The 26,948-nt window shown below is 51.3% G+C and overlaps 1 protein-coding gene across 1 annotated transcript in view; it reads left to right on the forward strand.

Moving 5' to 3' along the window:
• Positions 1–253: 253 nt before the first annotated feature.
• The window catches only part of LOC122369818, a 33,543-nt gene continuing 6,848 nt past the window's right edge, over positions 254–26,948 (forward strand). The window contains exons 1-4 of the mRNA XM_043344861.1: positions 254–374; positions 3,174–3,341; positions 8,090–8,231; positions 10,307–10,449. Coding sequence (XP_043200796.1) covers positions 3,257–3,341; positions 8,090–8,231; positions 10,307–10,449 — 370 coding nt within the window. The 5' untranslated portion in view covers positions 254–374; positions 3,174–3,256. The remainder of the gene's footprint in view (positions 375–3,173; positions 3,342–8,089; positions 8,232–10,306; positions 10,450–26,948) is intronic.

A 26,948-nucleotide genomic window follows, 5' to 3' on the forward strand; every position in this document is an offset into this window, starting at 1 on the left:
GAGCGACATCACTTTCATGCCATTTCATTAACTTTTTTGAAGGTGGGAGCCGGGAGGGTCCCTTTAAGCAAAACAAAAAATCGTTCCCACTCAATTGCATAAAGCTCTCACGCCCACGCCCCCGTCCCTGTCCCTGTCGTCACGATGTCGCCGAGGGGGGGGGGGGGGAAGCCGGCGCGGTGCGCGGCTCGATGGGGGGGGGGATGACGCCTGGTGCCTGCGGCGGCGGCGGCGGCGGCGGCGGACCGCTCTCAGTGGCTGCCGGAGCGCGCTGCCGTGGGGACGACGGGGAGGGCCGGCGACGGACGGTGAACGCACGTCTCACGGTGGATGGAGAGCCACGCGACAAGGCAGCTCGACATGACATCGGCACGGTAGGTCTACGTTGTGCATGCGAAGACCATTATATGTACAGGGTGCCGTGTACCGAAAAAGTTAACCCACGAAAACTTCAATAAAATTTTTACTTCAGCAGCAATCCGCTTCATTTTCACACTCTGCTATCCCAAGACATTGGGAAGTATATAGCGTACTTTGTTGTAGCAAAACTTGTTCATTTTTGTTTTTAACAGTTACAGGTGCATTAAAAAAGGTAAAAACTGCGATTTTTCACATGCACGAATGAATTCAACGAACACCACCAAGAGTTTTTTTTTCTGAGGATAACCAGTAACCACCCACATCCCTGCCTCAGCGCAACAACAAACAAAAACGATGCCTACTTTAGTTAGCAATGCTTTGCAAGCAATGCTTCGCAGTTCTTCAGTGCCTGAGGTGCTTGATATTCTGTCACATCTGTTCAATGTTCAGGCAGTCGTGAATGCATTTATACCTACCTATTGGTGCACTTTGGTCAAAGGTTTCCATACAGTATTTCCTTCATTCGTACTCGCCACTCGGCGTTGCTATTGAGTTGACAAGGTTGACTGAAAATCCGATCTCCGATGAACATTGCAGTATTAGTGGATACGCATTTTGCTTCTATAGGTTTTTCATGCAGCTTGCGAGTTGTTAAACGGGTCAAATATAGGCGCTAACCACGGCGGTGCTGAATTCACTTAACCCTCGCCGGACCTATTGGTTTTCTACATACGCGCCGGCCGAGGGGGGGGGCGGGTACGACCCCCCCCTCGCCGTTTCGCCCCTGGTGGAGCTAGCGCGTCGCGGAAAAAAACGAGCGTGTGCGCCGTTACGAGACGCAGAGATTGGTACCCGATTTTAAGGTCCTAGGTCAACCGGTGACCTCTGAGGTCAGGTCAAGTGCCCCAAGGTACGGTTCAGTTTTTGGTAAATAACTTCGCAAAAAACGGCCGCAGAGCGCCGATTTTGGCAGCATCGTGTTCGCCTCGCTCAGGCGCGTCGAATGATATACTTTTTGTCTGGGTCAGGTCAACTTGGGGTGTTGACCTCAGGTCAAGGTCAGGTCAGCACCCCCAGGTCACGAAGTTGGTCGGAAGAGGTCATGTCGCATATCATTCGATTTGGCAGGTCTTCCTGAGTCCATTGGTGGCTTTCCCGACTCGCTAGCTCAATTTGATCAAGAGTTATTGACGAAAAACTAATATGACCTTGATGACGTCGTAAGTGACGTCACGCAAGGTCAACATTGCAAAAGTGACGCATCTAACCTTGCAAGGAGTGCATCAAATCACGATTCTGTGTGCTTGAGATAGTTGGAGATCGTTCCCGGCGCCAGAGTAGCAGTTTTCATTTTTCCCCATTGACTTATAATGGTGAGGTCACGAAAATGACCTGACCTCATATGACCTTTAGGAAAAATCCGAGATATACAAGTTGTGGGACTCATAATGGATACTAGATCCTGCAAGTTTCATTTCCCTGTGACATCTCCTCTGGCAGTGAGGGCGTTGCGAAGTTGCGACATCTGAAGACCGTGCAGAGGTTCACTTATGACGTCATAGGTCAGTGACCTGACCTGACCCAAAAATGCGGTTGGTGTCAAAAGATCGGGCTTGGATCAAGGGTCAGGTATGCCAAGTTTCAGCTCTCTATCGCCAGCGTGTTCGGAGCTATCGCGAAAAAAAACCCTTTGGGGGGCGGGACCCGCCCCCCCCTCGGCCGGCGAGGGTTAAAGTGACCATCCCACCTTAACATAAGTTTTGAGTTAAGGTAGCCAAATTGGGGCCCCTGGCTCGCACTTACCAGTTTGGGCACTCACAACATCGAGAAATGCTTCAATTCGGAGATATTGAATTTCAAAATGTTGCAGCGCTTTGGATTCAGAGGGGCTAATGCATTTGAATGCCCCCTCTGAATTTGTGACGTCAGTGCAAATCTAGTGACTTTAAAACATTATACTAACATCAGGCAAGTACCCAGGATTTCGCCCAGGAGGGGGCCACCTGCTTCCGAAGGGGCCCTTAGGTCACCCGGGGGCCCCCAGGCCGCCCAGGCCACCAGGGGGCCCCAGGCAACCAGGGGTCCTCAGGGGTCCTAGGCAACCAGGGGCCCCCATGCGACCAGGCCCCCGCTACCAGGGGCCCCCTTGGCGACTAGGGGCCCCAGGCGATCAGGGACCCCATGCGACCAGAGGCCCCCATGCGACCAGGGCCCCCTTGGGCGACTAGGGACCCAAGGCAATCAGGGGCCCCATGCGACCAGGCCCCGGCTACCAGGGGCCCCCTAGGCGACAAGGGGCCCAGGAAACCGGGGGCCCTCGGATTACTGCAGGGGCCCATCGGGTCATCAGGGGCCCCTCGGGTAACCAGGGGCACATAAATGAAACTTTGATATCATTTTTTTATTCCTAGTAAAAGACGTTTTATCCAGTGTTTGACAAAAAATATACCGGGGCCTGAGGGGCCCCCTGAGCGCCTTCGGCGCTCAGGAGGGGGCCATGGCCCCCGTGGCCCCCCACCTTGGGTAGGTACGTCACTGACTAACATCTTTGTGAAGCAGCAATCGCACATGCAGTATATGCTGCGTGCAACATCTGCCGCAAAAGCCGCACTTTTTAAGATACCAAATTACTGCTTCCAAATGACGTCAGCCTGTAACGTGCAGATTTAGATAATAAGCTGAAGCAGCACAGGTGCATTGCAAAGCAGTAGGTATGTGGCTATGGTTTCACAAATTTTCTGTCTGCCTAGTTTTCTCGGATTTAGATAAAAATGCAGGCAGGACCGACATTAACTTGTGTGTTCTTCTTACAGTCGGTGACAAACCTCGAGGAGGATCATCCCTTGCTGTGTGGCGGTGCAGTCAGTGCCTAAGATCAGCAAATTAGATCTGCCTAATGATCTCGCGATCCAAGGCCGAGGGCGCCCAGCCACTGACGCTCTCACGACGGTCAGTTGGAGTCATCACTCTACTTCTGCTCGGTAAGTTCGCCAATACTTGAGGTGAAACGCATTTTTCTTCAGTTTTGTCATTTCGGTTCATTTTATTTTAGTTTAAAAAGCTACTCGGGAACGTTTTCGGCTGACAACGCTCATATTTCTCTTTTTCTTCACTCGTGATGCACTATGCGCGACACGCGCTGTGCAGTGACAGCAGTGTGCGAAATCATTCACCGGGCTCAAAGAGATAGTCTGGGTAAAAAGGATAGGCTGATTTACGGGACAGTAAATTACGGCAACGCACGAATATAACACAATGCGGCCTTGGGTTTATCAACCACGCATGGTTGCATAGCAGAAGCTCCGTGCGAAAACCGTCGCCACAGCCGGGTCGGTTCGGGTCGCTCATATCCATTGATGGATTTTCCGATATATTGGACAGCATTCGCGCTCAATCGTTCAAACCTATGAATATATCAAGCTTTGGAGATATTTCATCAGAGGGCTATCTTCAATTTACGGTTTGGGTGAAGTAGGTATACAAAAAAAAAACGCACTCCCAGCACTTAAAACCTTACAAACGGAGTTTTTTCGAAAGCGATAGATGCACCTGACGACCTTACACTTGACCTTTGTTATGTTCATGCCTGGACAACGACCTGACCTACTGGTAGTCACTGTTGACACACATGTCTCAGCTGCATACCTCGAGGTGGCGTGTGCGTGCAATCGGTGAGGGGGAGGGGCGGCTGAGTGGCATGAATTGGGTGGGTGGTAAGGACCAGGCACCAGCCGCCCCCCGTGTGGTCAGTCTCCGTGTGATCGGTCCCTTGGCCGGCGTGCCGGGCCCCTCGGCACGTGTTTACTGCTCTGCTGTCGTCCAGAGTGACCCTAATGCGCCAGTGCCGCGCGCCAGACGCCGTCCGTAATTACGCCGAACAGGGACGGCGCCGGTCACGCGGGGCCGGACGCAATTAGTTGTGTGGCTGTCAACGGTACGCGGAATCGGTATCGGCGGATACTACGACTTTAACGGCACGAGTCGGACTGAATCTGAGCTAAGCTGCGTGAAATTGCGTCCGTTTCTATCTGCCACACCGTTATATTTCGATTTTGTGTACTTTGTTTAGCACCTAGACAGACGGTGGTTGCTTCATCCGTGTTCCGTAAGCTTGCCCGTGATTATTTTTCGACAAATATATGCAATGCGGACATATTGTGTGTAATATACAATTATACATGCTAGTGTTTTGCCGTCCAAGCGGCGACAGTCGAAACCTGAATCAGTAGAGGTAGGTATACTGTGCCGCAGCACACGTATGTCCAAAAACGCTCACTAGATGGCTCTGCTAACCGAGCGCCTGATGCATGCTGTGCCGCAGTGCCTGCGAATGCCTGTCTACCGCGACATAGCCGAGCTCGGGCGTCTTACCATTCATTGACGATTGTCACAACAGCATGAACAAAACTTCAAATGAAAAACTGAAAAATATAGTTAAGCCGCCTACAAGATGACGTTTACACTACAGCCTATAGGTACCTGAATGCAATATAGGTATCTTCAATGGTTGGATGCAGTTAAACGCGCCTCCAAGTCTATTCTTGTCGTCCCTCTGACATAGGTAAGCCTACTCCAAAATGTGTTTACTAAGCGTGAGATGTCTGAAGTTTTTAATACTTGTACTGACTGAAGGTATGAGAACTGAGAAGGAAGGATTTGTTTAGTCCTTCCTAGGACAGAATTTAGTTCTTTATCAATTTTATGTCATCACGACGGTTTTTGGTGAACACATGGTATTAAGTAAGGTAAAAATTGAGCCGATATATGTACAGTTAATCAAAATTGCATCCAAGGTTTCCGTTAGATAAAGAAGCGTTCTGCCCCACCCCCAACCCACCCACACACATAATAAAGGCCAGCTTTATGCCGTTCGTAATAAATCGGAGTTATCCTTTCTGATCACCTGATGCGGGATTGAGCGGCGGTCTTTAGGTGGCCGGTCCATTGGCCTCCATAAGGCGGCCGAGTACTATCATCTATAACGGGCCGTACTATAGGAGACGCGCGCTGTCGGTATTATGACAGGGACGCCACTTGATGCTGATCCTTAGCTCGGCAATATCCATCAGACCGGGCCAAATCGCTCTCTGCGGCCGGGCGGCGCGGCACTCGCGGACACTCGGCAGGGTGCTACAGCACCCCGGAGTGCCTCTCGGCGGCGGCAGAGAGGTTCGTCAGTCGGGCCGACCCTCGCCAAGTGACAAATACCCGCCAGCTATTTGCAGTTTGTCACCGAGCCTCACGGCCATGGGCGACCGGTCCCGTCGTAATAGCTCGACTCCAGAGGCCGGGCGGGAGCTTTTCCGGCGTCTACTGGTCATAGAAAGATCGTCCAGTTTATATCCCCATTTTCGCGAATTTGTAAAAATTAAAGTAAATAAAATGACATTAATATTTCGAGCGTTGTCCTCACTCGGGATCAAAGCGAAAAAGGTAGAGTGAAGCTGGTCAATGGTCATACAAAATGTCAGCCCAGAGGCAGACGCTTGCAAGTCGGTCATAGGGATGTCTGACCATCACGATGAGCATATACGGGTCACTCACATTGGAGGAGTTCAACTCCCGGGAAGAGCGGTTACTGGGCCATAGAGCTAGACCCCTGGGACGGGCGCTTACCGGTTCGGCCAATGGTGGAGCTGGAGGGTCGACTCCCGAGACGGACGGTTACGAGCCGTTCAGCTGCGATCGCGGTCGACGACCACCGATCTGCCCACGCCGACCGGTCACCGGTGATGAGCTTCATAATTAGGCGTTCCAGTTGCCGGGCGGCCAAGTTGGCCTCAGGGAGCTTTGGTCGACAGTCGTAAGAGTGACCAGTGACCACTGACGGCCGGACCGACCGAGACCGGTGGTCAGGTTTTCGGAGATAGATGGTAACAGTCGGAGAGCGTTAGGCGTATTCAGGACAGCATCAGAGGTGATCGGGGTGGTATTAGAGACGATTTAGGCAGCAGCAGAAGTGAAGAACCCCGACTATGTAGACGTTAGAAGTTATATCGCCTGTAGATAAAGGTATGCGATGCGGTCATTTCATCCTAACGGCAAATACCATTTATTTGAGTATAACATTTTCTTTGTCCTTCATTCTACGTGGTCAAGAATCGTATCTATTTGAAATATATTTAATACAAGTCAGAAAAGAAAATACTACGCGTTTAAAGACGATCACCCGGCCCGCAGTATTTTCCGATGGGTAATCTTATATTTTGAGTCCGGTTTTAGAAAATCTGGTGATGTTTATTGTTTATGTTTCGTTTGAAAGTTTCAAAATCATATGGCACGAGGTACGGCTCTCGCGAGATTAAGCGGTAGGTTTTGCACTTTTACATTTCCGGTTATATCTCAGAAACTAATCGATCTACGATGAAGCCATTTTACAGGACCATGGCCGGCTTGTGAACCAACAAGTCGATCACATCGTCAGACCTTAGATGGCACGAGTTGGCCAGTTAGATGGTCTGACTAAATTTTCTAGGTGCAAAACCTACCGCTAAAACCCGCGAGACCTGTACCTTGCAAGAAACGACTGAATGCTGGAGCATATACTGCCTTGGCTGGAGCGGCGTATGATGCAATCGATGCAATGAATGAATGCAATGAATGCAATGTTCCATTTCAGGGCCACAGGGCCTTGCATTTCGGCGTGACGCAAGTCGTGGCACGTGCCGTATTCAATCGTTCGTCCCGCATAATCGAATTCGAGTGAGAGCTCCGTGCCGGGCCTGATGATATGCGGAGCTCATTGGTATTTGCGGATGCTCGGTTCGCCCACCAAAATATCCTCCTGAATAGATTTGAAGGGAGTGGCCGATATTGGCTTCATGATATGACCTCTGCGAACTATCTTGGCTTTCAGCTGTTGGGTTGGGTAAAATTTCCGTCACGTATAGGTACTGCCATCGTTAGTTTCACATCTGTTAAAATGGTGAAAAATTTATGACCTGCCATATTCCTGTTGTAGACAGCATCCTTCACATATACCTACCTACTCGACTTGTTTACATTTGTATACCTCAGGCTGTTGCAACTATTCATGTGGGTAATTTTGCGACGCAGTTCACAGTCTAATCTCAGCTCCGAACTACTGTTAACTCTCACCAGACCTAACGACACTCAGCACTAAGCACATAAGCTCCAGACAAGGGGAGAAGTTCTTCTAAACCACTTGTCGTTTCACCACTAATTCTGCTTTAGTTTGGTGGGAAAACGAGCGTGTTGCTTCGCACACAAGACGCAGCGACTGGAACAAATTATTGATAATTAATTCATTTTAACGAGTGCCGTAAGAGATGAAGCGACGAAAATATATTTTTAGAATCTAACGGTTATTTGATCATCAACACATAAAAAATGTACACAAATAGCGATTGAATGATGAATCACATCTTGCTGAATTCCAACATAATTTAAAAGGTGAAAAAATTTAAAAGTGATTCGATTGTCAGACGGCTAACTAATTCTTGCCTATCTAATAACTTATAACGTTACCGGTAGCTAGAATGGAATTCCAGCACGTTTTAACCGCATGTTGCCCTTCCATTGATAGTTTCGTTATCTTACCGGGGTGACAGTTTGTCAATAACTATTCTGTAACTCACTTCATTTGTTTGTTTTCAATCTTTCGTTTTCGACAGGTTCTTTCAGCACGTTACAATTCTTTACAGTGCGCGTCCTTTTTCAATCGAGGAGAGAGGCGGATCCAATCTAAGTGAGCTGCGTGCTGTTTCAGCGGCTCCGGCAGCCGGCACGGAGGGCGAACAGCGCGACTGCGCCCTGGCCACCGTGAAGCCCTGTGTCGACACGCTGCTCGAGCAGGCCAACAACAACGTGATCGCTCACGCCACCAACAGCACTCTGCTCGACACGTGCCGGTGAGGCTCCAACGAGCGGCGGAGGCGTCCTATCGGCGCCGATCCGCTTTAGTTTTAACATGCTTCGCTGGGCCTGCCGATAGTGGTCCCATTAGCGACGCTTCAGCAGGGCACGTTAGCAACCAGCGGCCCATATCGGATAAGGTGCACGTGTCCTAGGGTAAATTGAATAAACCCGTGTCCAGCGTCCGTGCAGTTTGCTTTTCTGGTCACCCCCGTCAGTTGTTACTGCATGAACTGTGTATTAGTTAGTGTTTAGTTTACTTTTGACACACTAGTGACCAGTCAGTGCAAGCTGACGAGCAGCTGAGGCAACAGCAGTCTGAGATTTGGAAAGGGACGGCCCGTGACCAGCCCGGCCGACGCCTCAGTTGACCGGCCGGCGCTGCGGCGGTATCCCGTCCAGGGTCATCTAAGCTCCGTCTGACGGCTGGCTGACGCACCCGGCGTCCGCTGCGGTCGCCGCTGGTGATACGGTCCCCGCCCCCGTCCCCGGTCGCAGGCGGCCATATGGCGCCACCCCGGCCGCCCGGCCGACCCGTGACTGCACGCCGCGGCATGCCGCGTGGATCGCCCAAGTCTGGATTGGTCTGAGATCAGTCTAGGATCAGTCTGAGGTTAGTTTGGAATCAGTCTAAAACGTCTACAGGCTAATCTGAGGGACTGGAAAGACCTCTGACTGGTCACTAGTCAGAAGCTGAATTGAGACTGACCCGGCGCAGACACTGATTCTGGCCTGATCTGGCGATTGGTCTAATTACTGGTTTGAGGCCATTATGGGGTCTGGGCCCGACAGGCAAGTCCCGAGGTAGATAGATAAATGGTGGCTCTCAGTTTTGTTATATTGTTATGTGCAAACCTGCATTGTACTTACAGGATCGCTCAACCCCTCGGTTTTATACTCGGCTCAATCCCACACAAAAACATTGGGTATGCTCGGCGTCGTCTAACAAAATTAAGCCGGAGTTCAACAGAGTTGACGCATTCGTGACTTTGCAATCATTAAACGCCACGGGGCATTGACTGCTGTTTGTCCTCCCTCGAGTCGAACTGAGATGTCTCCTGTTCGAATGTGAGATGTAGGCAGAAATACTGCGGCTGGTATTAGCTGGACGAGTTCGAGCGCTTGAATGCCAACTAGCTGAATATCAATTAACTTAACAGCGACACGAAGTGGGAAACAAATGCGTAGCGATGAAACTTCGCAGCGACAGGAAAGCTGCGTGTCATTGAAAAGGCCACCTTTGCAAAATAAGCCGTATGTATTCTGAGTTTGGTTCACGCCACAGATACAGCATCTGATGGCTGGGGAGCTCTTTATCTGCCCCATCGAATAAAAACGTCGCCGACAATTCGGCCGCGGCAATCTCGTCTCCGGGCGGCAGCGAGAGAGGACGTTCGAGACATATTGCGGGCCACCGTGGCGGTCGTGCTCGGCAGGGCTGATAGCCGCCGGCAGAGTGGCCCATTTGACAGTCGGCCGGCGACAGTCGCGCCCCGCGCCCCGGGGTCGGCATTGGTCGACGGACGAGCTAACAGCTTCGCGGGACCGACTGACAGGGCCGCCGGACCAACGCTCAGGGCCGCCGGACCAGCTGACAGAGCTGCTGAACCATCTCAGTGAGCCGCTAGACCAGCTCAGAGAGGCGCCGAACCAGCTCCCAGCGCTGCGTGTCGCTGGACCAACTCAGCGCCGCGAAATGATCCCAACCTGAAGTAGAGGTTGTCACCAACTCTCAGGGCCACGAGACCAGCTCACATAGCTGCTGGGCCAACTCAGTGAACCGCTGGACCAACTCAGAGACGCCGGACTAGCCCCCAGAGCCTCGCGTCCCTGGACCAACTCAGCGCCGCGAAATGATCCCAACCTGAAGTGAAGGTCGTCCCTCGATGTCAGATTCCCAGTATGTTTGCAGCGCGCAGTTCACCGACCTCTTTTTGCCAAACGGGAAACGCCATCACCCCCACCCACCAGTCAGATGTCTACCCTCCCCAGTTCTCTCAAACTTTTTAGACTTTCGCCTTTCGGTTTCCAAGGCATGGCTGACTACTGATTGTGACCGCGTGGTCGACAGGCGGATCCAGGAGGCTATGAAGTGCGTCTCTGACTACATCAGTTCGTGCTCGACAAAAGCCGAGCGCGAGCAGTTCACCAAGACGGTCTCCTCGACCAGCGGTCTGATGGACTCGCTCTGTCAGCCGGGCAAGTTTCAGGACCGTGAGTACGCACCGGCCACCGGATGGGGGCGGGGTGTGGGGAGCCGCTGAAATCCACCAGCTGGCAGAGCGCTGTGCCGAGACAGCCCCATTCAGTACCGAGCGCCCAGCGAGCGGCCCGCTCGGCAACTGGTAGGTATGACAAACGGCGTCCCGTCTGGTGTGATGGGGCGCGGTCGGAGGGATGTTGATCAAGACAGCCCATATTCAGCCCAGATTCAGCCCGGATTCAGCCCAGATTCGGGACACCTCCGATCAAGCTGAAACTCGCACACAATGTAGGCCATGACGTGCCCAATCCACAGTCCAAGTCATTCGGCGGCACTCCCAGCCGTTTGACCTAGAGAGGTCAGCAAAGGTCACGTGGCCCAAATTTGCACAGCAGATTGTGGCACACCCAGTAGAGCTAGAGCGCTAAAAATGGCACCAATCGACTCGCCAGCATCTAATCTTACTTTCCCAACACTCATTTGACCTCTCAAGGTCATGCGATGACCTAAGGTCATTTGTGGGCTATGTCGAAAATACACTTGCACAGCAGTTTTCGAGTAGAGGAATTGACCGAATTCCAAATCAAAGCACATCATCGGGTAGCCCATAGGCCGTAGTAAATTTCCTTAAAAACCGCTTCTCGATATGTGACCCCGTTTGACCTCGGCAGGTCAAAATCCGCAAATAAACGACACTCCATCCGTCGCAGCCCGGATTCAGCCCAGATTCGGGACATCTCCGATCAAGCTGAAAATCGCACAAAATGTAGGTGCTGACATGCCCAATCCTCAGTCCGAGTCATTCGGTGGCACTCCCAGCCGTTTGACCTAGAGAGGTCAGCAAAGGTCACGTGGCCCAAATTTGCACAGCAGATTGTGGCCCACCCAGTAGAGCTAGAGCGCTAAAAATGGCACCAATCGACTCGCCAGCATCTAATCTTACTTTACCATTACTCATTTGACCTCTCAAGGTCATGCGATGACCTAAGGTCATTTGTGGGCTATGTGGAAAATACAATTGCACAGCTGTTTTCGAGTAGAGGAATTGACCGAATTCCAAATCAAAGCACATCATCGGGTAGCCCATAGGCCGTAGTAACGTTCCTTAAAAACCGCTTCTCGATATGTGACCCCGTTTGACCTCGGCAGGTCAAAATCCGCAAATAAACGACACTCCATCCGTCGCAGCCCGGATTCAGCCCAGATTCGGGACATCTCCGATCAAGCTGAAAATCGCACACAATGTAGGTGCTGACATGCTAAATCCACAGTCCGAGTCATTCGGTGGCACTCCCAGCCGTTTGACCTAGAGAGGTCAGCAAAGGTCACGTGGCCCAAATTTGCACAGCAGATTGTGGCCCACCCAGTAGAGCTAGAGCGCTAAAAATGGAACCAATCGACTCGCCAGCATCTAATCTTACTTTCCCAACACTCATTTGACCTCTCAAGGTCATGCGATGACCTAAGGTCATTTGTGGGCTATGTCGAAAATACACTTGCACAGCAGTTTTCGAATAGAGGAATTGACCGAATTCCAAATCAAAGCACATCATCGAGTAGCCCATAGGCCGTAGTAACTTTCCTTAAAAACCGCTTCTCGATATGTGACCCCGTTTGACCTCGGCAGGTCAAAATCCGCAAATAAATGACACTCCATCCGTCGCAGCCCGAATTCAGCCCAGATTCGGGACATCTCCGATCAAGCTGAAAATCGCACACAATGTAGGAGGTGACATGCCCAATCCACAGTCCGAGTCATTCGGTGGCACTCCCAGCCGTTTGACCTAGAGAGGTCAGCAAAGGTTCTGGCTGGTGTAGCCAGTAGAAACACTGTTAGTTACAGATATCTCTTGTATTTCGCCACAAAATCGAGACATATATAGTTTTACATACGAACTTAGTTATCTAGTATTGCACACATGTTGGCGAGAACATCGAATGTAATAAACGAATACATATGGTTTTTAATATACACATAGCCAATACAATTGTCCAAACAATACAGCAGTTTAAGCGAACGGAACGTTAAAAGGGGGGCGCACAACTTAATCGAAGGCTTTAGCAATTTAGAGACTGGTAAAAGCGACACCTATTAACAAAACTGTAACTCGCGGTTCACAGCATCTAGCGGCGACCGGCAGAAGTACATGGGCCTAGCGGTGACCGGCAGAAGTACATGGCTACATCACTCCCCCGCCCTAGTTAAACACCATAAAAAGATGTTTGGCGGCGAAGACGCGACGAACGACGGAGAGGGGGCGGCGAAGCAGGCGGCGGGCCCGGCGGCACGCGGCGAGACGGGCTAGAGCCGCCGGGGGCTCCTGAGCGGCTGGGTGCAGTAGGCGGGCGGTCCACCGAGCTGTCTGGCGCCGTAGTAGGCGTGTCGTTCACCAGGACGTCCGGTGCTGCAGGCGGCGTTGCGGCAGGCATGTTGTCCGTGAAGGCCGGTTTACACCGAGCCAGGGTGACGGTGTCGCGTCGCCCGAGACGGTCGATGGTGACGGTGTGCTGGTCGCGGGATAGGACACGATAAGGACCGTCATAGACGTATTGGAAAGGAGAGCGATGCGAATCGCGTCGGATGAAGACGTGGGAGCAGGTTTGCATGTCTTGAGAGATGAAGATTTGGCGAGAGCCAGGACGAGGAGGAGTTGGACGGAGCTCCGACATGGCGGCACGGAGACGAGAGGCTAGGGAAGCCGGATCAGAAGAAGTGTCCGACGACATGGGGGAGAGGAAGTCACCAGGAAGTCGGAGACTGCAACCATAGACTAGGTCTGCAGCGGTGCATCCGAGATCCTCCTTGAGGGCCGTGCGCACTCCGAGTAGCACCAGAGGAAGTCGGTCCGACCAGGAGGCGGCGTCGTCATCGGTCCGCAGAGCTGACTTCAGTTGGCGGTGGAAGCGCTCTACCATCCCGTTTGCTTCTGGGTGGTAGGCGCAGGTCCGGATCCGAGAGGTGCCGAGAAGCTTGGAGACTTCTGTCCAGAGGCGGGACTCGAACTGGGATCCTCTGTCGGTGGTGATGAGTTCGGGTACTCCGAAGCGGGCGATCCAGCCGCTGACGAGATGCCGAGCCACCGTGACGGCGTCCATGGTGGGCAGAGGAATTGCCTCGGGCCATCGGGTGAAGCGGTCGACGACAGTCAGGAGATAGGAGTTGCCATGGGACGGAGGAAGTGGTCCGACAAGGTCGATGTGGATGTGCAGGAAGCGAGAGTCAGGTGGCTGGAAGCTGCCCATGGGTGGCTTCGTGTGGCGCTGGATCTTGGCACGCTGACAGTGCTGGCAGCTCCGGACGAAGGCACGGATGTCCGCGTTGATGTGGGGCCAGATGAACCTCGATGAGATGAGATGACGCGTAGCGTTGATGCCAGGATGAGACAAGTCGTGGAAGCTCTTGATGATGGAAGGGCGGAGTCTGGCTGGGACTACAGGTCGAGGTGTGGCCGTTGAGGTGTCGCACCAGAGACGTAGATGCGGATGATCAGGGACTGGGAAGTCACGGATGATCAGAGATGAGGATTGTTGCAGCTTCGGCAGGTCAGGATCGTTGGCTTGGTGTAGAGCGATGTCGGCCAAGCTCAGAAGGCCGGGTGAGGGTGTAGCTGCGGCAGAAGCTGGCGCAGACACTGAGCTGATCCGTGAGATGGCGTCAGCTACCGGGTTGAGATGTCCAGGAACATGTCCGATCTTGCTGGTGTGCTGCAGAATCAGGTCCATGTGACGTTGTTCACGGAGAGAATGGTTGGCGTTGCCGTTGGCCTTGAGAGCAAAGACGAGCGGCTTGTGGTCCGTGAGGATCTCGAAGTCGCGTCCTTCCAGATAGGGCAGGAAATGTCGCACGGCGAGGTACATGGCGAGCAATTCCCGTCCAAAGGTGCTGTAGCGGCGTTGGGTGGGCGTGAACTTGCGCGAGAAGAAGGCGAGAGGCTGAAGAGAACCACCAACTCGCTGGTGGAGCACGGCGCCGGCTGCCGTGCTGCTGGCGTCAGTGCTGAGGCTCAGAGCTGCATCTTTGACGGGATGAGCGAGCTGGGTGACGTCAGCGAGGGCGGCTTTGGCTGCAGAGAAGGCGGCGTCTGCCTCTGGGGTCCACGTGACTGAAGCAGCTCGGTCGTCTGAGGCAGTCAGGCCGTGGAGAGGTGCCAGAAGAGCAGCAGCGTGGGGGATGAAGCGATGGTAGAAGTTGATCATCCCCAGGAACTTCTTGAGGCTCTTCTTTGACTCTGGACGGTCGAAGTTCTTGATCGCACTGACTCGATCGTCGAGAGGAGTGATGCCTCCGCTGGAGATCTGGTGGCCGAGGTAGGAGATGCTTTCCATGCCGAAGGCGCACTTCGATGGGTTGAGGAGCACACCGTTGCGGGAAAGACGGCTGAAGACCTCTCGGAGGTGTGTGAGATGTTCCGAGATGCTGCTGCTGGCGATGAGGATGTCGTCTACATAGACGAAGGCGAAGTCCAGGCCACGGAGGATGTGATCCATGAACCTTTGGAAGGTCTGGGCGCAATTCCGGAGACCGTACGGAATACGGAGGAACTCGAAGGCGCCGAAAGGCGTTGTGATCGCTGTCTTGGCGATGTCTTCTGGGGCCATCGGTATCTGGTTGAAGGCCCTGACGAGGTCGAGCCGAGAGTAGATCGATGTCCCAGCGAGGCAGGCAGTGAAGTCGTGGAGATGTGGTAGTGGGTACCGGTCAGGCACTGTGATGCGGTTCAGTGCACGGTAATCACCACAGGGTCTCCAATCTCCAGACGACTTGGGCACCATGTGCAGCGGTGATGCATACCGACTGCTGCTGGGTCGGATGACTCCGAGACTGAGGAGGCGCTGGAACTCAGCCTTGGCAGTGGCGAGTCGAGCTGGATCCAGACGGCGTGGGCGGCAGAAGACCGGAGGGCCGGTAGTCTCGATGTGATGTCGGACTGAGTGCTGTGGCTCCGGATGATGTGACGGCTGGGTGAGGCTGGGGAATTCTCGAAGGAGGTTAAGGAATGCTGGGTTGTCGGTTCCGACGACGGCTGTCAGTCCGGTGGATGGCACTGAAGAGTGGGAAGCAGGTGAGGACAACTCAGTTAGGTGGTCGATGAGACGGCCTCTCTTGGTGTCGACGAGGAGATCATACGAGGAGAGGAAGTCGGCTCCTAGGAGAGGATGGGAGACGTCCGCGATGATGAAGATCCAGTTGAAATCTCTTCTGAGGCCGAGAGAAAGCGTGAGCATGCGCTGACCATAGGTCTGGATGCTGCTGTTGTTGGCTGCTTGCAGATCCAGTCCGTTGGTTCCGCGAGCACGATCGGTGGGTGTCGCTGGAAGAACACTGTACTCGGCTCCAGTGTCGATGAGGAAGGTGATGCCAGTGTTGTTGTCCTTGAGTCTCAGAAGGCCGCTGGCTGGAGGGACGTCAGGGTTGAGCAGGGCAGGTGCCGACGTCTGTGTCACCTGTCCTACTGCTGGTTTCCCGAGGTCTGAGTTGCAGTTGCAGACCACGAGCACGGTGACTGACATGAGCGCGCGTTGGTACCGAACTTGTGGTGGTACCAGCAGTAGGAAACACCAGCGCCGGTAGATGTGTTGATTGTAGGGCTGGGTGACCGGGCAGCAGCAGACAGGTCGCGTGGTGGACGGTAGCGAGCGCGGCCGGGGGCACGAGATGCAGACCTCTCTCGGCGGCGCGTCTCGTCCACCAGTGTGGCGACTGATGTTGTGAGGGCCGTGATACCAGTCAGCAGCTGGCTCATCAGGTCTTGGAGGTGGAAGGGTCCTGCAGGAGCAGCAGGTGAGGCTGCAGCAGGCGCAGAAGTCGATACCGCGGCGAGAAGACCTGAGGTAGGTGCAGCGACGTCCGACTGCTGCGGAAGCTCCAGGAGTCGGTCGGCAGTGCTAGCGATGGTCGCAAGGTCCGTCCCAGGCGGCAGGCACTGGAGGAAGGGCTGAGTCCGAGGCGGAAGAGCATTGAGGAAGATCTGGCGGATGAGCGGGGAATCTTGTGAGCCTTCAGCTTCAGCAAGGTCCAGGAGATGCCGAAGGAATTGGGAAGGACGCCTGTCGCCGAGTTGTTGGCCAGAGAGCAGGCAGCGGAGACGCTGTTCGACTGATATGCCGAACCGCTGACGGATGGCGTCGGAAAGGATGGTGTAAGGTCGGTCTTGAGGAGGGTTGCGGAGGATGTCGGTGAAGTCGCACAGGAGGTGGCCAGGAAGAAGAGTAGCGGCGATCCGGAAGCGGCTGAGCTCATCGTCCACAGCTGCCTGAGAGAAGAAGAGGTCGAGCTGGACGAGCCAGATCACGGGGTCCTCCTCGAAGAAGCGCGGCGGCGCGACGTGGCTGCGTGGCGCGGTCGCCACGCGGAGGTAGTCCGGTTGGGCGGCAGCGGCAGCAGCAGCAGCAGCGGCATGCGAGGCGGCGGCGGCGGCTGCACCGGCGCCGGCGGCTGCACCGGCTCCGGCGGCTGCACCGGCGCCGGCAGGCTGGGTCTTCTGGTCCATGGCTGCCGAGAGCAATGGTCGGGAAGATCGGTGGCGGCGACGGCGATCCGGCGATCGGCAGGTGCTGCGGTGCAGCTGCAGAGGTAGCCGTTCGGTAAGATGAGCCGATGAAGTAGCTGGTCCGTAGTGCAGCAGTAGTAGTCGGCGTCATCCAGTTTCACACAGCACAAAAAAGGATCCTCGTGGAGACACACCATCCGCCACTTCCTTCCTACACAAAGAGAGCTGGAGGAGATAGCTCAGGGTGCAGGCCAGTGTCGGTGTGCCAGGGAACACGAGGGGATAGCGATCCGTTTGTGCGTAGAACGCGGGGTCACCAATCTGGCTGGTGTAGCCAGTAGAAACACTGTTAGTTACAGATATCTCTTGTATTTCGCCACAAAATCGAGACATATATAGTTTTACATACGAACTTAGTTATCTAGTATTGCACACATGTTGGCGAGAACATCGAATGTAATAAACGAATACATATGGTTTTTAATATACACATAGCCAATACAATTGTCCAAACAATACAGCAGTTTAAGCGAACGGAACGTTAAAAGGGGGGCGCACAACTTAATCGAAGGCTTTAGCAATTTAGAGACTGGTAAAAGCGACACCTATTAACAAAACTGTAACTCGCGGTTCACAGCATCTAGCGGCGACCGGCAGAAGTACATGGGCCTAGCGGTGACCGGCAGAAGTACATGGCTACAAGGTCACGTGGCCCAAATTTGCACAGCAGATTGTGGCCCACCCAGTAGAGCTAGAGCGCTAAAAATGGCACCAATCGACTCGCCAGCATCTAATCTTACTTTCCCAACACTCATTTGACCTCTCAAGGTCATGCGATGACCTAAGGTCATTTGTGGGCTATGTCGAAAATACACTTGCACAGCTGTTTTCGAGTAGAGGAATTGAATGAATTCCTAATCAAAGCACATCATTGGGTAGCCCATAGGCCGTAGTAACTTTCCTTAAAAACTGCTTCTCGATTTGTGACCCCGTTTGACCTCGGCAGGTCAAAATCCGCAAATAAACGACACTCCATCCGTCGCAGCCCGGATTCAGCCCAGATTCGGGACATCTCCGATCAAGCTGAAAATCGCACACAATGTAGGTGCTGACATGCCCAATCCACAGTCCGAGTCAATCGGTGGCACTCCAAGCCGTTTGACCTAGAGAGGTCAGCAAAGGTAACGTGGCCCAAATTTGCACAGCAGATTTTGGCCCACCCAGTAGAGCTAGAGCGCTAAAAATGGCTCCAATCGACTCGCCAGCATCTAATCTTACTTACCCAACACTCATTTGACCTCTCAAGGTCATGCGATGACCTAAGGTTATTTGTGGGCTATGTCGAAAATACACTTGCACAGCAGTTTTCGATTAGAGGAATTGACCGAATTCCAAATCAAAGCACATCATCGGGTAGCCCATAGGCAGTAGTAACTTTCCTTAAAACTGCTTCTCGATATGTGACCCCGTTTGACCTCGGCAGGTCAAAATCCGCAAATAAACGACACTCTTTCCGTCGCAGCCCGGATTCAGCCCAGATTCGGGACATCTCCGATCAAGCTGAAAATCGCACACAATGTAGGTGCTGACATGCCCAATCGACAGTCCGAGTCATTCGGTGGCACTCCCAGCCGTTTGACCTAGAGCGGTCAGCAAAGGTCACGTGGCCCAAATTTGCACAGCAGATTGTGGCCCACCCAGTAGAGCTAGAGCGCTAAAAATGGCACCAATCGACTCGCCAGCATCTAATCTTACTTTCCCAACACTCATTTGACCTCTCAAGATCATGCGATGACCTAAGGTCATTTGTGGGCTATGTCGAAAATACACTTGCACAGCAGTTTTCGAATAGAGGAATTGACCGAATTCCAAATCAAAGCACATCTTCGGGTAGCCCATAGGTCGTAGTAACTTTCCTTAAAAACCGCTTCTCGACATGTGACCCCGTTTGACCTCGGCAGGTCAAAATCCGCAAATAAACGACACTCCATCCGTCGCAGCCCGGATTCAGCCCAGATCCGGGACATCTCCGAGCAAGCTGAAAATCGCACACAATGTAGGTGCTGACATGCCCAATCCACAGTCCGAGTCATTTGGTGGCACTCCCAGCCGTTTGACCTAGAGAGGTCAGCAAAGGTCACGTGGCCCAAATTTGCACAGCAGATTGTGGCCCACCCAGGAGAGCTAGAGCGCTAAAAATGGCACCAATCGACTCGCCAGCATCTAATCTTACTTTCCCAACACTCATTTGACCTCTCAAGGTCATGCGATGACCTAAGGCCATTTGTGGGCTATGTCGAAAATACACTTGCACAGCAGTTTTCGAATAGAGGAATTGACCGAATTCCAAATCAAAGCACATCATCGGGTAGCCCATAAGCCGTAGTAACTTTCCTTAAAAACCGCTTCTCGATATATGACCCCGTTTGACCTCGGCAGGTCAAAATCCGCAAATAAACGACCCTCCATCCGTCGCAGCCCGGATTCAGCCCAGATTCGGGACATCTCCGATCAAGATGAAAATCGCACACAATGTAGGTGCTGACATGCCTAATCCACAGTCCGAGTCATTCGGTGGCACTCCCAGCCGTTTGACCTAGAGAGATCAGCAAAGGTCACGTGGCCCAAATTTGCACAGCAGATTGTGGCCCACCCAGTAGAGCTAGAGCGCTAAAAATGGCACCAATCGACTCGCCAGCATCTAATCCTACTTTCCCAGCACTCATTTGACCTCTGAAGGTCATGCGATGACCTAAGGTCATTTGTGGGCTATGTCGAAAATACACTTGCACAGCAGTTTTCGAGTAGAGGAATTTACCGAATTCCAAATCAAAGCACATCATCGGGTAGCCCATAGGCTGTAGTAACTTTCCTTAAAAACCGCTTCTCGATATGTGACCCCGTTTGACCTCGGCAGGTCAAAATCCGCAAATAAACGACACTCCATCCGTAGCAGCCCGGATTCAGCCCAGATTCGGGACATCTCCGATCAAGCTGAAAATCGCACACAATGTAGGTGCTGACATGCCCAATCCACAGTCCGAGTCATTCGGTGGCACTCCCAGCCGTTTGACCTGAAGAGGTCAGCAAAGGTTACGTGGCTCAAATTTGCACAGCAGATTGTGGCCCACCCAGTAGAGCTAGAGCGCTAAAAATGGCTCCAATCGACTCGCCAGCATCTAATCTTACTTTCCCAACACTCATTTGACCTCTCAAGGTCATGCGATGACCTAAGGTCATTTGTGGGCTATGTCGAAAATACACTTGCACAGCAGTCGAACGGGGTCAAACGGGGTCACATATCAAAAAGCAGTTTTTAAGGAAAGTTACTAAGGCCTATGGGCTACCCGATGATGTGCTTTGATTTGGAATTCGGTCAATTCCTCTACTCGAAAACTGCTGTGCAAGTGTATTTTCGACATTGCCCACAAATGACCTGAGGTCATCGCATGACCTTGAGAGGTCAAATGAGTGTTGGGAAAGTAAGATTAGATGCTGGCGAGTCGATTGGTGCCATTTCTAGCGCTCTAGCTCTACTGGGTGGGCCACAATCTGCTGTGCAAATTTGGGCCACGTGACCTTTGCTGACCTCTGTAGGTCAAACGGCTGGGAGTGCCACCGAATGACTCGGACTGTGGATTGGGCATGTCAGGTCCTACATTGTGTTCGATTTTCAGCTTCATCGGAGATGTCCCGAATCTGGGCTGAATCCGGGCTGCGACGTATGGAGTGTCGTTTATTTGCACATTTTGACCTGCCGAGGTCAAACGGGGTCACATATCGAGAAGCGGTTTTTAACCCATGAGCCGCTGGGGGGGGGGGGCATAAAGTTGCCCCCCTTTACGTTTTGTGAAATATCTCCGAAACCTGATGAGCTACGAACGTGAAACTTGGCATAGCTTCCAATGAATACCTAGGCAATGTTTGAGAAAAGTTTGGTAGTTGTAGCGCCTAAGATGACGTCAAAGTGACGTCATAAAGTTTTGCCGTTTTCCGATATGGACCGTTTCTGATGACGCTGAGCATGAAACTCAACTGTAAATGAACTAGACAGCACCTGCTGTCATCCTTAAACATCTAACTACACTTCCATCTAGTTTCTGACCAATAATCGGTCCTTTATATTCGGTCCCATATATCTGATGTATCGTGAGGAATATGAGAGTCGCAAATCTATAATTTCACTTATGACGTCACTGTGACGTCATTTCAAATGGGATCAACGCCAAATTTGGACACAACCTCGGCTAGGTAATTAGGAAGATGTGTCCAAAGTTTCGCTTCTCTATCTCTTCGCGTTGCGACGATATCGTCGCAGAAGTAAAGGGGGGGGGGGCAACTATATGCCCCCCCCAGCGGCCGGCGGGTTGCGCGGAGGCCCAGCGGCCGCCGGGTTAAGGAAAGTTACTAGGCCTATGGGCTACCCGATGATGTGCTTTGATTTGGAATTCGGTCAATTCCTCTACTCGAAAACTGCTGTGCAAATGTATTTTCGACATAGCCCACAAATGACCTTAGGTCATCGCATGAGGTTGAGAGGTCAAATGAGTGTTGGGAAAGTAAGATTAGATGCTGGCAAGTCGATTGGTGCCATTTTTAGCGCTCTAGCTCTACTGGGTGGGCCACAATCTGCTGTGCAAATTTGGGAAACGTGACCTTTGCTGACTTCTGTAGGTCAAACGACTGGGAGTGCCACCAAATGACTCGGACTGTGGATTGGGCATGTCAGGTCCTACATTGTGTGCGATTTTAAGCTTGATCGGAGATGTCCCGAATCTGGGCTGAATCCGGGCTGCGACGTATGGAGTGTCGTTTATTTGCACATTTTGACCTGCCGAGGTCAAACGGGGTCACATATCGAGAAGCAGTTTTTAAGGAAAGTTACTACGGCCTATGGGCTACCCGATGATGTGCTTTGATTTGGAATTCGGTCAATTCCTCTACTCGAAAACTGCTGTGCAAGTGTATTTTCGACATAGCCCACAAATGACCTTAGGTCATCGCATGACCTTGAGAGGTCAAATGAGTGTTGGGAAAGTAAGAATGGATGCTGGCGAGTCGATTGGTGCCATTTCTAGCGCTCTAGCTCTACTGGGTGGGCCACAATCTGCTGTGCAAATTTGGGCCACGTGACCTTTGCTGACCTCTGTAGGTCAAACGGCTTTGTGTGCTACGTATTCTCGATATGTGACCCCGTTTGACCTCGGCAGGTCAAAATCCGCAAATAAACGACACTCCATCCGTCGCAGCCCGGATTCAGCCCAGATTCGGGACATCTCCGATCAAGCTGAAAATCGCACACAATGTAGGTGCTGACATGCCCAATCCACAGTCCGAGTCCTTTGGTGGCACTCCCAGCCGTTTGACCTAGAGAGGTCAGCAAAGGTCACGTGGCCCAAATTTGCACAGCAGATTGTGGCCCACCCAGGAGAGCTAGAGCGCTAAAAATGGCACCAATCGACTCGCCAGCATCTAATCTTACTTTCCCAACACTCATTTGACCTCTCAAGGTCATGCGATGACCTAAGATCATTTGTGGGCTATGTCGAAAATACACTTGCACAGCAGTTTTCGAATAGAGGAATTGACCGAATTCCAAATCAAAGCACATCATCGGGTAGCCCATAAGCCGTAGTAACTTTCCTTAAAAACCGCTTCTCGATATATGACCCCGTTTGACCTCGGCAGGTCAAAATCCGCAAATAAACGACACTCCATCCGTCGCAGCCCGGATTCAGCCCAGATTCGGGACATCTCCGATCAAGATGAAAATCGCACACAATGTAGGTGCTGACATGCCTAATCCACAGTCCGAGTCATTCGGTGGCACTCCCAGCCGTTTGACCTAGAGAGATCAGCAAAGGTCACGTGGCCCAAATTTGCACAGCAGATTGTGGCCCACCCAGTAGAGCTAGAGCGCTAAAAATGGCACCAATCGACTCGCCAGCATCTCATCCTACTTTCCCAGCACTCATTTGACCTCTGAAGGTCATGCGATGACCTAAGGTCATTTGTGGGCTATGTCGAAAATACACTTGCACAGCAGTCGAACGGGGTCAAACGGGGTCACATATCGAGAAGCGGTTTTTAAGGAAAGTTACTACGGCCTATGGGCTACCCGATTATGTGCTTTGATTTGGAATTCGGTCAATTCCTCTACTAGAAAACTGCTGTGCAAGTGTATTTTTGACATAGCCCACAAATGACCTTAGGTCATCGCATGACCTTGAGAGGTAAAATGAGTGCTGGGGAAGTAAGATTAGATGCTGGCGAGTCGATTGAGAGAGAGAGAGAGAGAGAGAGAGAGAGAGAGAGAGAGAGAGAGAGAGAGAGAGAGAGAGAGAGAGAGAGAGAGAGAGAGAGAGAGAGAGAGAGAGAGAGAGAGAGAGAGAGAGAGAGAGAGAGAGAGAGAGAGAGAGAGAGAGAGAGAGAGAGAGAGAGAGAGAGAGAGAGAGAGAGAGAGAGAGAGAGAGAGAGAGAGAGAGAGAGAGAGAGAGAGAGAGAGAGAGAGAGAGAGAGAGAGAGAGAGAGAGAGAGAGAGAGAGAGAGAGAGAGAGAGAGAGAGAGAGAGAGAGAGAGAGAGAGAGAGAGAGAGAGGAGAGAGAGAGAGAGAGAGAGAGAGAGAGAGAGAGAGAGAGAGAGAGAGAGAGAGAGAGAGAGAGAGAGAGAGAGAGAGAGAGAGAGAGAGAGAGAGAGAGAGAGAGAGAGAGAGAGAGAGAGAGAGAGAGAGAGGAGAGAGAGAGAGAGAGAGAGAGAGAGAGAGAGAGAGAGAGAGAGAGAGAGAGAGAGAGAGAGAGAGAGAGAGAGAGAGAGAGAGAGAGAGAGAGAGAGAGAGAGAGAGAGAGAGAGAGAGAGAGAGAGAGAGAGAGAGAGAGATTCCTTTATTAACAGACTCTAGGTCCATAAAGAATCATGAGAGGTCATAAGACCCTCAACTTAAATACAGACATTGCCGCCATGCCTTCCTTATCGAGGAAGTCACAGCCAGGTCACTGTTGAACAATGTAAATATGATTTGATTAGAGGAACACTGAAGGCGCGTCATAAAGTTCCACACTGATTTTCGGCACAAGGCATCAAAGCCGGGCAAGCATTCTTGAACGAACATGTTCGAAGCACTGCAGAACCTGTCGTAGCCAAATAACATCCTAGCAGCATTGTTAAAACACACTTTAAAGGGACCCTCCCACCTTAACATTAGATTTGAGTTGAGATAGCCAAAATGGGGTCCCTGGCTCACAATTACCGGTTTCGGCACTCACAACATCGAGAAATGCCTTAAATCGGAAATATTGAATTTCAAAATTGCAGCATTTTGATTCAGAGGGGCTAATGCTGAGGAATACCCCTCTGAATGTGTGACGTCAGCGCAGATATCTAACGATTTTTAAATGTTTGACTAAAACGTTTTGTAGCACGCGGTGGTATATGCTATTTGCGCGCAACATCTGCCGCAAACGCCGCACTTCTAAAATAAAGTCGCTAGAAACAGCGGAGATCCCAAAAAAGTAAACAAAAGTAAAAGTCTAATATCTTGAAAACCGGTGAATATTTTTCGATGAAATTTGGTAGATATTCGTTTTCGCTCTTTCTGAACCGAGCGACATCACTTTCATGCCAATTCATAAACTTTTTTGAAGGTGGGAGGGTCCCTTTAAATTTCTTCAGAACAGACACATGAAACGAGTGCCACAAATGCATGCAACTGACATTTGAATAATAGGCATCATACAAATATTTCTTAACCGAGTATGAACATATGGCAAATTTGCGACTGATCGTATTAGCACGGCAACAAAGATTACGATATTGCTGTCGGATTTCTAAGTCATCGACTCTAGAGCCCACATTGCTGAGTTGATACCCAAGATACTTGTAAGAGTCAACGAATTTCAAAGCACAGCCACCAAGCCAGATAGTAGGAACATAGAGATCACGAAATAACTTAGGACATATTTTCATGCAAACAGTCTTTCTAGTGTTGAATTTGATATCATGCTCAATTGCATAGGAATCACAGACATTCAACATTTTCTGCAGTCCAAATGATGAAGGGGATAGCAGGACCATGTCATCAGCATAATATAAATGATTTACACTACCTTGAAAATGACACCCAACACCACTCCAATCAAGAAGCGTCGATAGACCATCAGTGTACGCATTAAACAGATATGGAGATAATATCCCACCTTGCCTTACCCCGTTTGTCACCGTAAACCCTTCGGATAACAAGCCACCCCATAAAACATAAAATTGTTGAGTCTCGTACCACGAAGAAAGAAACTTCACAAGACTCACATCAATTTTTCTCTCTAGAAGTATAGCAAATAACTTCCAGTGGTTGACTCGGTCAAAAGCCTTCCGTGCATCAAGAAAGCATACAAATACCGGACTTCTATTTCGCAGATAATAGTCACTTATTTCTTTAAGGGCATATATAGCCATGTCGGTTGAATGTTCCTTTTTGAAGCCAAACTGATGGTGTCCAGTCGCAAGTTGTCTATCACAGCGTTTCAGAATGACCCTTTCAAGAATCTTGGAACTTACACTGGCTACAGCTATTGGGCGATAATTGTCCTTATCTGACAGCTTTGCCGACTTATCCTTTACGATGGGTGTAAGTACAACTTTTGAAAATGTTTGTGGAACATATTCATGCTTTACCATCCATGCTTTACCATTCATGCAAAATGGCACCATGATTGGTGCCATTTTTAGCGCTCTAGCTCTACTGGGTGGGCCACAATCTGCTGTGCAAATTTGGGCCACGTGACCTTTGCTGACCTCTGTAGGTCAAACGGCTGGGAGTGCCACCGAATGACTCGGACTGTGGATTGGGCATGTCATGGCCTACATTGTGTGAGATTTTCAGCTTGATCGGAGATGTCCCGAATCTGGGCTGAATCCGGGCTGCGACGTATGGAGTGTCGTTTATTTGCACATTTTGACCTGCCGAGGTCAAACGGGGTCACATATCGAGAAGCGGTTTTTAAAGAAAGTTACTACTGCCTATGGGCTCTCCGATGATGTGCTTTGATTTGGAATTCGGTCAATTCCTCTACTCGAAAACTGCTGTGCAAGTGTATTTTCGACATAGCCCACAAATGACCTTCGGTCATCGCATGACCTTGAGAGGTCAAATGAGAGTTATGAAAAGTAAGATTAGATGCTGGCGAGTCGATTGGTGCCATTTTTAGCGCTCTAGCTCTTCTGGGTGGGCCACAATCTGCTGTGCAAATTTGGGCCACGTGACCTTTGCTGACCTCTGTAGGTCAAACGGCTGGGAGTGCCACCGAATGACTTGGACTGTGGATTGAGCATGTCATGGCCTACATTGTGTGCGATTTTCAGCTTGATCGGAGATGTCCCGAATCTGGGCTGAATCCGGGCTGCGACGTATGGAGTGTCGTTCATTTGCACATTTTGACCTGCCGAGGTCAAACGGGGTCACATATCAAAAAGGGGTCTCTGAGGAAAGTTACTACGGCCTATGGGCTACCCGATGATGTGCTTTGATTTGGAATTCGGTCAATTCCTCTACTCGAAAACTGCTGTGCAAGTGTATTTTCGACATAGCCCACAAATGACCTTCGGTCATCGCATGACCTTGAGAGGTCAAATGAGTGTTATGAAAAGTAAGATTAGATGCTGGAGAGTCGATTGGTGCCAATTTTAGCGCTCTAGCTCTACTGGGTGGGCCACAATCTGCTGTGCAAATTTGGGCTACGTGACCTTTGCTGACCTCTCACTCTGTAGGTCAGACGGCTGGGAGTGCCGCCGAATGACTCGGACTGTGGATTGGGTACGTCATGGCCTACATTGTGTGCGATTTTCAGCTTGATCGGAGATGTCCCGAATCTGGGCTGAATCCGGGCTGCGACGTATGGAGTGTCGTTTATTTGCACATTTTGACCTGCCGAGGTCAAACGGGGTCACATATCGAGAAGCAGTTTTTAAGGAAAGTTACTACGGCCTATGGGCTACCCGATGATGTGCTTTGATTTGGAATTCGGTCA

Source organism: Amphibalanus amphitrite, unplaced genomic scaffold (genome assembly GCF_019059575.1).
Source record: "Amphibalanus amphitrite isolate SeventyFive unplaced genomic scaffold, NRLGWU_Aamphi_draft 001075F_arrow, whole genome shotgun sequence".
In the NCBI taxonomy this organism is placed as follows: Eukaryota; Metazoa; Arthropoda; class Thecostraca; order Balanomorpha; family Balanidae; genus Amphibalanus; species Amphibalanus amphitrite.